Genomic DNA, 12,243 nt, shown 5'->3' on the forward strand with positions numbered 1-12,243 from the left:
CCCTTCAACGTCTATAGGGTTGAAGTGGAACCTCTTAGCAATCCTTAAGCCTTCAAGGACGGAGCAGGTCTCTACTTCAAAAGCGTCAATAGATTGAACTGAGCCACTAAACACCCACAAAGTGTCCCCAATTGAAGTCCTAAAAATGCCCCCTATTCCAGCTAATGAGGGAGGAACAAGCGACCTTCTAAAGCTGCCATCGAACTGCAACAAGTATTCGTACTCCCTCCAGAGGGTAAGCAGAGCTGTTGTATGAGGAGTAGGGGAAGCATGCAGGATTGTTGTCAGCTTCTTTGAAGCTCCCCTCTATTCAAGCCTACAAACTGTTGATGGACCAGCATCCAAAAAAAGGTTAAGGATGAGGTCTTCTCACAGACATTATCCAATGAGAAGAAGCTGTCTAAAAAATTCTTCCGTTCCTTTCTTCCCAGAATCCCCACACCACAGTGTGAATGACTGCTTTCCAGAATAGCTTCCCTCTTTTCCTCAGCCAATGGGCTATAAAATCACAAACTTAACTTGGAGAAGCTCAACTGTAACTTACTTCAAGAGTTCCATCCAGGAAAAATTGCCAAAGACTTCTGGCAAAGCTGCAATTAATTAACAAGTGACCAATTGCCTCTCCATCCACAAAACACAAGATACAAACATATTAGGAGACATACATCTCTTTCCCAAAAGAGAACCAAATCCTTTTGTTCAGGAAATTTGGGGGGGAGGGATCCGCTATAAGATTGTGAAAGTGGGAGCTGGAGGAGAACTGGCCAGAAGGGGTAAGGACCAAACTAACTTGTCTTGAGATGGAGACAAGAAGACTTCTAAAATTGGGGATCAGGAAATGTCTAAAAGACCAGGGCATTTTTATCTCTACAAGGGAGAGCAACGAAGGAAAAGAGGCTAACAAGTGTTATTGCCCCACCAAAGATCTGTCCAAAACCTTTTACATCCTGCTTTCCTTTGTTCATAGTCACCTAATAGTGGCCTCAGCCAATTTCTTTTTTTTTTTACCAATAACAAAATTTCCTTAAAATATAAAAAGATGATTACAAGATTAAGAGAGATAAACTTTCTTAGCTCTCCATAAAACAATTTGCAATTACAATTGAGCCAAGAACAATTGATTCCTTCCCACCCCTTGTTTTGCTAATGCATCAGCCAACCCATTTGCAGTTCTTTTAATCCAACTGAATTTCGTATCCACATTTTGTTTCAGCCACTTGAATCTCTTCTTCTCATTATAAAAAACCAAAAATCCCTTTTCTTCCTTTTGCAACCACTCCACTATCAGCTAGATTCAACTTCTATAATCAGCTTTCTTACATCCATATCCTTTTCCTTTTGCAAACTCTCCATGATAGCCATACCCTCAGCCCTTAAGGAGTCACCTACTCCAATTGGGCCAAAAAATAGACCCATAATTCTGGATTCACTATCTCTAAACACCCCTGCAATGCCAGATGGACCCCAGTTACCTACACTACTCCCATCAAAGTTCAACTTGATGTAATCAATTAATGGTGGAGACCAAGTAAGGCTTGTATTAGACTTTTGACAGTCAAAACTAGCCACTTCTAATTTTTCATGATGTCACCTGTTGATAAATGTGCAAACATCTCTAAAGATTTTACCCAATGAACCACTGTCACCATGATGATTTCTATGACAGCCTCTCTATTTCTTTCCTTATCTGAAAATATTCTTCAGTTCCTTTCTTCCCAAACGGTCCAAATCACTGCAGCCCCTACACATTTCCATAACACTCATCCCCTTTCCTTTGGCCACCCCAAAAATGTAGGAGCAAACAAGCTTTGCACATTAACCGGGGGAGACCACCTGCACCCAAACAACAAGAAAACATAACACACCAGTGAGGGGATAAGCACCAATTATTTCTTTTCCTTTGGAGTAAATCGCAAGTATTAAGTCTTCCCAGGAAGACTTCCTAATAAAAACATCCAACTTTTGGAGGGATGGGTTTGTCCCAAACCTCTTTCACCATAAAGGGTAGCTCCAATGAATCAAAAGGTTGAATAAGAGCCTTGAAGAAAGAAAGCACAGAAATAGGCACCATAGGAGGAAAGGGTCCAAATACGATTGTCAGGTTTCGAGGAGTCTAAGTAGACCCCATCAACGATATCAAGCAATTCCAAAACATCATTTAGTTATGAGTCCTCACATCCTTCTCGGTCCTATATCCCAAGGAACCAGAAAGGAGGACAAAGGTTTACCATTATATCTCAACAGAGCAAAAGCAGAGGGGAATTTATCTTTCAAGGAGAGGTTATCCACCCAAACATGTTCCCAAAATTTTATTAGATTATCAGAACAAAGGTCATATCCTTTAACAAATTTCTTTCCACCCTATAAAAATAAACCCAATATTTTACCACCCACTTGAACCTCCCACTCCCCACCACACAACTTAGTCCCAAGAAAATAAGTGATCAAGTTATCATATCTTAGCTACCCTAAGTTTTTACATCTTTTATTGGTAACTTGAAACATTAGGAATTACGGTATGTACAGCGTACGAGCAATGATCAAGTTATCATATCTTAGCTACCCTAAGTTTTTACATCTTTTATTGGTAACTTGAAACGTTAGGAATTATGGTATGTACAGCGTACGAGCAGCCCCAAGAGATAACCACAGTCACCAGACCCTATTGCTAGTACCTTTTCCTCCATGCGTATCACATGTCCCTCTATCCGCCCCCTGCTAAACAGCTGGTTGATTTCTATTGAGCCAATCTTTTTCCCAAAGCACCAACAATATCCACTGATCAGTGAATCCATGAGTATTTTGCGTCATTGCTTTGATCTCCTTCAGGGTGCTTCTGTAATGTCAAGTTCCAATGCTGTCATTTTTCATCAGTCCCACTACAAACTTTGAGTCTCCTTCTACGATCAATGTTGTGAAATTTAATACCTTTCCCAATCTAATTCCATATACAATTGCTAGCAATTCCACTCAGATTTTCCAAAGCCCAATCTGAAGGGCTGGTGGGTGGGTTACTTACAATTTGGGATACAAGGTTGATAAGTTGGGAATGCTGAAGGGGTGTATTCTCGACAATAGTGGTTTTTGAGCATTTGGTTTCTAGAGAAAGATTGATGGTGTCAGATATTTAAAGGCCAAATAAAGAGGGAAATAGTTCCTGCCACCTGTGTTAATTTGTGTGGTTGTTGCAGATCCAGCCTTGGGAGCTTTACCAAATGTGAACAGTGATCCTAGTGCCACGGGAAAGAATGGAAAGGGTGAAGAGATGGGAAAAGAGGAGGAAATTGTAAAACTAGTCCTAGGAAATTTAGCAACCCTTTTGGAGGGGGAAGAGAATCCTGAGAAGAGACTAGACTTGCGAGACTTGAATGCAGTCCAGATAGTGGGTGAAAAGGATTTAGGATACTCAATGAAGAACCTGAAAAGGAAGGACTACTTAGCAACCCACCTCAAGAGAAAGAGCAACAACCATCTACCCCTGGGAAAGGTCATCCTGCCTTGAAAACCGACCTAAGGAAGGATTTAGGAGGGAATAGAAAAAAGGAAGAGGAAAATGAGTGAAGTGGAGGAGTTAGTATGTGGAATCTCCTATGACAAAACTGAAATCCACAAGAAGGAGAAAGAGAAAAGGGATTTGACTTTAAAAAGGGGGCGGGATTTACAAAAAGCCTTTGTAATGAAGATTCTCTATTGGAATGTAAGGGGATTAGGGAGTGCAAAAAAGAGGAGGATGATCAGGAATGTCCTAAAAAAAGAGAGACCAGATGTTGTAATGCTCCAAGAAACTAAGCTCTCTAACCTGGACAGAAGGTGGAGAAGAAGTATTTGTAGTAGAGGGCTGAGTTGGTCCTTTGCCCCTTCTTGGGGAGCTTCTGGAGGTATTCTCACAATTTGGAAAAATGAGGAGGTGGAGTGTCAGGAAGAAGTATTTGGTCAGTTCTCAGTATCAATAAAAGCAAGCGTAAAAGACTTAAATATCCCCTAATGTTTCTTATAGTGAAGAAGGGGCTTTAACTACACTGCTTTGAATCGTTCATTGTTCAGTTTGTAGTATTTCCTGATTTTCCAAGGGGGAGACTTGAGATTGGTGTAACTCGTTTAGGTTTTTGCTATCACAACAACACAATTAGAGAATTGCTTTTAGCTCTTTAGAGTTACTTGGGAAATACTTTTGCCTAAGTTGTTCAGCCAATGGAACTCAAACCATATATTGGGCGCTACGCAAGACAGTTCCCTTAATTGCTGACTCCAATTTAAAGATTGTGATATATTGAATGGGGTTTTAGTGCGTTCCTGTAGCAGTCAGGTAACCTTGCAAGTCGGGTGTGTTAACCAAGGTAAAATAGATAAATTGCTTGAAAAGAAAAAATCTCCCTAATGTCTGCTCAGATATCTCTATTTTCTGGATATGGTAATTAGTCATTGCCAAATGGTTATAAAGAGGCAAAGTTGGGTTTTAAGAAAATTTAATATCACAATTTATATCGATCCAAGTTCACTTGCTTAAATAGCTAGGATCCTCCTATTTTTAGGAGGCTGGAAAGGCTAGCCCTTCTAGTCTATCCTCAGGTTGATCAAAGCTCTGTAAATTTGATGTGCATTCTATTAATGAAATTTCAGTTATTTATCAAAAAAATGGTGGCTGTTCCTTGAATTTGGAATTGAAAAAATTTTGCGAGACTCAAAAACCTATATGAGTGGTCCCTTTGTCTTTCTGGGATGGATGAGAAAGTATGAGATTCAAATTCCAGGGTAATGTGGCATTTATTTCTTGCAGTTCTTTCATTAGACACTCTACAAAACCAATGTCACACCTTACCCCTTCCCAACAAAAGCCATTTGGAATGATTCATCTCCTCCAAAGGTCAAAGTTTTCTGTTGGCAGGCAACAATTCAGATCACTAACACAAGTGAGAGGCTCTAAAGGAAACAAAAGACCCTGTGTTCATCCTCTTATGCCTGCATTCTATGCTTGAAGAGTGGAGGAAGCACAACCCATCTTCTGTATGCTTGCCAATTTGCTAGTCAGGTAGAACAACCTTTTCCTCCTCTCTGGAGTCTCTTATATAGCCCCATTAAAAATCATACACCTCTTTTTTCAGATAAGTAATATAATAGACCCTACCCTACAAATTTAATTATTTTTCAAGAAAAAAGATAGAAAAGATTGTGTCATTGTACAAGAGATGCCATCCTACCTATGGGTTGAGAAGAATGCTAGAATATTTGAAAACAAAGAACTAGATTTTCATTGCTTTATTGATTTCACCATGGTAAGATTAGCACATTGGATTTTAACATGTGAAAATTTCAAGGGGAAATTGATGATCTGTTGAGAGGATGGGAAACAGTAGTTGTATTTTATGCTAGAAATAACAAAGATAAATGGAATGGAAGGCTAACGATTCAGGTGGATTGAACCTAAACTTTGAGTCTTGACATTTGCAGCTTTAGGCAATCCAGGCATATAAGGAATATGAGTCGTTGAAAGAGACAATGGTAATACTTCACTTAGCTTTTTCAGGACCAATTGGGCATGGCAATTTCATTTTCACAAAGGTTGAACGGTTAGCCCTCATTCAATGCTTGAAGTTGGCAGCTATACAAGAATGGATAGACAGGATTGTTGAAGGAGATTGCCAGCTCATTCTATGGATCAGAGCTAATGAAGAAATACCTTGAATATGAATGTCTTTATTAACACAGGCACATATACTAAGAAGCAACCTGAATAGCTCATTCAATTAGGTCGTAAGGACTGCAAATTGCTGGGCCAATGCTCTAGCAACAACAGGACATCATAAATAGTCCCAAATTGCTGGGCCAAATTACTAGTTACAATACTAGTAACCAGGTATTGTAATATCTTGCAAAAAAGCTGCAATTATAAATAGTCCCACAATTAGAATGGTTTTGAGGTATAAGTTTGACTTTAATGTTGTTCAACAATCCATCATAGAAGCATGACTTATCCATGTTCACCTTGCCAAAACAGCAAATATCACCTCAAAATAAAGGACATCATCACCCATATATAATGCATACTTACTATCAATCCCATAAACATTGCGCCAAAAATCAATGCTTTCACTATATCTCTCAGAATGAGTAATAGGTGCCATGTACAGCTGCAAAACATGAAAAGCAAATCTCAGAAACAGGTGATTTTTTCAAGTTTTTAATCACTGCCAGATGAAAATAGAGAGGTCAATAAAATAACCTCAAGTCAAATTAGCACTACTTTTTGTTATATAGAATTTTTCTAATTGATTAAAAGTTCGTTTATTCCAACTCCGCCAACTTGAGCTTGTCTTACAATGCCAGCCCCAAGCCTGGAAAAAGGAGAAAGATTGCGTCAGGTTGGCAGCCAGCATTAAAACTTTTGCCAAACCCACATGAATATGGATCCTGATTTGCGAGTGGCAGAAATGTGAATGCTAAGATGGATGTGTGGAAAAACTACAAAGGATAGGAATAGGAATGAAGTCATCCATAGGAACCTATGAGTAGCTCCAATAGGTGATAAAATGAGAGTAGACAAAGATGGTTTGGTTATGTGCATAGAAGGCCACCAACAGCTCCCGTTAGAAGAAGTGATTTCTTACAAGTTAAAGGGACTAAAAGAGCTAGGGGTACACCAAAAAGGACATGGGTTGAAGGAGTAAGAAATGGTTATGGCACTAATAATTTAGCAGTGGATATGGTTTTAAATAAAACAGATTGGTGAAACAGGATTCATGTAGCCAACCCCAAATAGTTAGGATAAGGCATAGGGTGATGATGATGATGATGATGATGATCAAAAGTTCCTCTTTTGCCTATCTCAAAAGAAACAGAAATTAGCTTCATACAATTAGAAACTATCTAGTAAATATGGTTTTGAGTTTACAGAAAAGAAAAAACTACAGAGCAAGTATGGTGCACCATCATGGGGGTACACCAAGGGGAATACTAACTTTGTGGAATATTGAAGTTAATAACGATTTGGAGTTGGTGGATAGGCATTCAGTGTCGGTTAAACTAAGAAATATGATAGTGAATTTAGATGTGATTCAGTCCAATAAATCAGAAAAATAAATCTTAGACTATAGGTGAAAAGGTGAGAAGAAAGAAGAGAAACAGTACAGAAAAGGAAGAAGATGAAGAAGAAGGGAGAGGAAAAAGACAGTTTGGTCCATTTTCCTCTTCTCCTCTAATCTTTTATTAAACTTATAAGGACAATTACTATTCTGCCCTTAATGGGGCATCCAGCTCATAATCATAATTAAAGTAAAATAAGAAAAGTTAACAGGCCCATAAAGACAAGGCCCATTAACAATCATAACAAATAAAAACAAAGATAACATAATGATTCACTAGGGCCCATTCGGCCCAGTCTCTCTACAACTAATGTATAAGGACTGACAACAGAGGTACAAAGTACCAATACCCCACATAATCTTTTTTGTGTTTTTTTTTTCAAAATTGGTGTTAAAAAAAATAAAGCATTATTGGGTAAATGGCTGTGGAGGTGATCATAGCCTGTGGCCTGTGGCACTTTTTTTTATCAGCTCTGTGGCATGCAGTAATTAGAAGCACTCATGGAATGATAACTGATGGATGGGATTTGGATATCAGATCCACTTTTGAAGCTCCATGGAAAGATGTATTCCCTTTACTTCCTGAGCTTATCTAGCACAGAGGGTGGAGGTCTATTGACTCTATTCGAGGGATAGAACCAAGTTTTGGCATAACCTTTCATAGGGGGCCTACCTTTTAAAGATAAATTTCCTTGGTATCTGAATGTCTTGTAGACTTGCAGTATATAATCAGGTCTGTCTTGGAATCTTGATTTGAGGAGAGAACTCAATGATGAGAAATTGTGTGAGATTTCTTCCCTTCTTGAGTCTTTGCCTCTTTGGTTGGCTTTCTTTGGATGGATCTAGAAGCGATTGTAGAATATAGACAGCTACTGTTTCTAAGATTTCTTTTGTGGTTCTTTTTTTTTTATGTCCTTGCCATTGGTCCTAGTTTGCCTCATGATTTTCCCGTTTACCATACAACTTCCAAAAAAAGACTAAATTGGTGCATTTCTCCTAATGTGTTTTCCCTGTAGAGCAAGCTGTAAGACTTCCAGACACTAAGGAATCCCCCAGCTGCTCTGTGGAGCTTGTTCAACCATTTTTTCTTTTCTCCATTAAGGAAAAGAGGTAAGTCACAATGGAGGTTTATGAGAGCAGCTATATCGTGGACCACATCTGAAGAAAGGAATAAGAGGATCTTTGAAGACAAGTGCCCAGCTAGGGAAGTTTAATAGAACAATCATGGAAAGGGTGGTGCATTGGATAAAAGCACTGCCTTGCTTTGATGAAATCTCATACGATGCTATTTCTAGAAATGAAAACTAGTGGCCAGATCATCATCATCAGCTATACATAGAATAAGGCTTCCATTACAGCCTCCTGATTCTCAAAGAAATAAAATGACTTTTGATGGTTGCAGCCTTGGATATCAAGAGAATTTAGGCATTAGGGGATTGTTCAGACAACAGATGGAGCTCTAATGGCTCTCTATTCAGGTCCAATTGGATTTGGAGACTCAAGGAACACAGATATACAGATATATGTTAAGGTTAGTTAGAAAGCTGACTGCCAATTTCATGGTTACATTTCATGGGTGCCTAGGAATGCATGCAATACAGTTGATGTCTTACCAAGGCAAGAGGTAAATATGGATCAACTGTTCTGGGGGGAGGTGCCAAGGGAACCTATGGTATAAGATACTTGAGTGTAGATAGCTTTCTAGTCTACATAGACCTCTTTAATATTGTACTTGAACATATTATTCATAAATTTCAATAAATTTTTTATTGTTACTGATCAAAAACAATAGTATGTCAGAAATAACAATAATAATACCGTGGCATGTGAAGGAAGAATAAGTCCTCCAGGTTTAAGCCAACGATCTCTTGCAGTAATTACACTCCCCAGCATACTCTACAGACAAAACAACAAAGGTAAAGCAAAAGATACGGAGTAGTATAGAGTATGAGAAACTGCATCTGTACCAAGTTGTAAAAATACAGAAAATTATAATAAATTCACGGGCATCAAATCTACTTGGATATCCTAGAAATATTTCAATTTAAAACAGGCATTGTTTAAAATGTTCCTAATTTCCCTAATATTTCCACAACATATTTCCATTTCCATGGATAGCAACACGAAATTTTACTGGAATAGACATATCCCCAATTAACACTACCAGCAATTTGTGCAGTACAAGAGATAGTTTACACAACTTATTTCCATTTCCACGTCAATGGTTAGCGACATGAAATTTTACTGGAACCAACATATTCCCCGGTGAACACAACCAATACCATGTGGAGTCTAACAAATAATATTATAACATAACTTGGTGACAATATTGTAGATATGTGAAGTAACAACTTATTGTCCACCTAATTTACATAATTACCACTTTGAGCTAGCTTAATATTTATTTCAAACATGAAGTTAAATATTAGTTTTTAATTTGTGTAATAAATTATTTGGTTGATCTATTACAACCATTTACATTTTCTCTGAGTTAAAATTTTGATTTAACTCATTCCATCATGAAGCACTGAATCGAAAGATTTACAGGTTAACTTCAGAACATATTCTTCTATATATAACTGTTAGCATAGGGGTATTTCTGTCCTTATACCCAGATTAAGGTTGCTGATCTGTAATGTTGTGTTAGAACCAGCGCTCCTTCCTTAAATAAGGGCACATATGTCTTTTCAAATATTTTAATAATAAAAAGCATTGTCTGGCCGAATGGGGGTAATTTTCTTGAGACTTCCAGTTCGAACCAGACTCTCCTTTTCTCTTTCTCTCCTTCTTCCACCTTTATACATCTTTCTACATAACCAATCTCAGACAAATAGAACTCCAAGGCAGGCTGGATCATAACATGGTACCAGAGCAACTTGAATCTGCCTAGATTTCTATTCTCTGCGCACCCCATCTAGGGTTTCTCTTGATTTTTCTGCATTCAACTGGAGATAAGGGAAAGGGCAGAAAAGGAGTGATCGCCCTCTTCCCTTGGAGGTTTCTATGCCTCCAGTCGGGTCTTATGTGGTCAGTTGCTATGGTTTCTAAGATCGCCCTCCCCTAATCAATGAGGAATAGAGGGTCGATCTGTGTGATGCAGTGGCTGTCTTGTGTGGACTGATTTCCTGCTCGTGTGGTTGTTCCTTCAGTGATAAGGTAAGAGATTTCTGTGCATGATATCTGTTATGGATCAAATAGGAAGTGTGCTTCAGATCATATGGTGGGGTTTCAGACAGTAGCGTGCTAGGGTTTATGCTGTTTTTGTGTATTTCAAAGGAAGAATTGTGATCATATAGTGGTGAGATTTCAGGTAACGGTAGGAGTAGGGTTTGTGGTGTAAAGAGCACACTTTTCAGCAACAACAAGTGCTGAAATCAGTGTGACGAGTGTGATCTAGTCGTGTGCAGTGTGCAGAATTCAGTGGTAATAGAATTCAGCAAGTGTGCAGAATCGGTGATAGCAGAATGGGAGATAATTGTGATTGTAAACCTAATGTGATGGTGCCTACAGACTACCTGAATGTTCACATGACCTCCATTAAACTAAATGGAGAGAATTATGTGCCTTGGGCTAAATCCGTCGAAGTCTTTTTGAAGGCAAAGAAGAAGGTAAAACACATAAGAGAGGAGAAACCATCAACTGACTCTCATGAGTATGAAGACTGGGAGCAAGAGGATGCTCAGATCATCACATGGTTGTGGAATAGTATGGAACCCAGGATTAGTGTAAACTTCATGTTTCTTGACACTACCAAAGATGTGTGGGACCATGCGAAGAAATTGTATTCGGGGCAGGAGAATACAACTAGAGTGTATCAGTTGTATCAGGAGTACTTTAATCTGCAACAGGGCAATCAGAGTCTTGAGGTGTACTATGCCAGCATGAGAAACATATGTAATGAGTTGAATGTCTATCACCCTCTCACTTTTGATGTCAAGATTCAACAACAACAGAGAGAACAGCTTGATGTGACTAGATTTTTTGTGGGACTGAAGTCTGAATATGAACTAGTACGGGCTCAGATATTAGGAGGATCAGCTCTCCCATCTTTAGAAGAGGTATTTGCTCGACTCCGGAGGATTTCTACTGGACCTACTAAAAACTCTAAGATGTCTGATAGATCTGCCTTTGCTGTATCGAGAGGTCGTGGTGCTAGAGGTGGAGCTCGAGGAGCTCAATCTGGCCGTGGTGGTAGTAGTGGTCCTGTGTATGGCCGAAGTGGCAATGGTGGGGCTACTTATAATCGTGGTGGTGGTCGTACCGGGGGCAGAGATTCAGGGGGAGCCCGTGGTAGAGGACATGGCTCAGGCCCGAGGAAGTGCACTCATTGTGGTATGGATGGACATACCATTAACTATTGTTATGATCTACATGGTCCACCCTCAACCTGGGCCAATCATGCCGCGACTAGTGACTCTAGTTCAAGCTTTAGACAGGAGAATCATTCATCTAATCAGATACCTCCTACATCCACAAATGATCCCGTGAAGGAGATTGTGAGTGTTCCCCGTGATGAATATGAGAGGTTTATCCAATCACAGCTAAACATGACAACTTTCGCTCACTCAGGTATGGCTTGTCTGGCATCCGCACCCAATCCCTGGATCATTGACTTTGGAGCCTCCAATCACATGACTGGAACTCCAGGTGTGTTTTCTTCCTTATCTCATTGCTCAACATCACAATCTGTCACCCTTGCTAATGGTTCCACATACTCAATTTGTGGTGTTGGTAATGTTGACCTAGACCCTGTATCCTTCTCCTCAGTTTTGTATGTTCCTAAATTGCCTTTTAATCTTATGTCTGTTAGTAAGCTGACCAAATCACTTAACTGCTCCATTACCTTTTATCCTTCTATGTGTGTTTTTCAAGATCTCAAGACGGGGATGAAGATTGGTGGAGGGCATGAAGCTGGTGGACTGTATTATCTTGACGGTGGTGGTAGAACTTCAACAGCTCTCCAGTCATCCCTTTCTCCTCTCCAGTGGCACTGCCGATTTGGTCATCTGTCACTAAAAGTTATGAAGTCTTTGGTTCCGTCTTTGAGTCAACTTTTTGTTTTGGATTGTGAGCCGTGTCAGTTTAGGAAACACCATCGTGTTCCCTTTAGTTCTAGGGATGATAACCGTGTGTCGAGTCCTCTTTGTTTAATTCATTCCGATGT

General features: G+C 39.3%; 1 protein-coding gene across 1 annotated transcript in view; it reads right to left on the reverse strand.

Annotated features, from left to right (window-relative positions):
• PRMT6 (protein arginine methyltransferase 6) overlaps nucleotides 1-12,243 on the reverse strand; it is a 70,287-nt gene that overhangs the window by 29,934 nt on the left and 28,110 nt on the right. The window contains exons 7-8 of the mRNA XM_088983593.1: nucleotides 8,898-8,975; nucleotides 6,050-6,128 (exon numbers count right to left, since the gene is read on the reverse strand). Coding sequence (XP_088839719.1) covers nucleotides 6,050-6,128; nucleotides 8,898-8,975 — 157 coding nt within the window. The remainder of the gene's footprint in view (nucleotides 1-6,049; nucleotides 6,129-8,897; nucleotides 8,976-12,243) is intronic.

The sequence above is a fragment of the Nelumbo lutea genome, chromosome 4, assembly GCF_056320005.1.
Source record: "Nelumbo lutea isolate HS-2025 chromosome 4, American lotus-T2T, whole genome shotgun sequence".
Taxonomy (NCBI): domain Eukaryota; kingdom Viridiplantae; phylum Streptophyta; class Magnoliopsida; order Proteales; family Nelumbonaceae; genus Nelumbo; species Nelumbo lutea.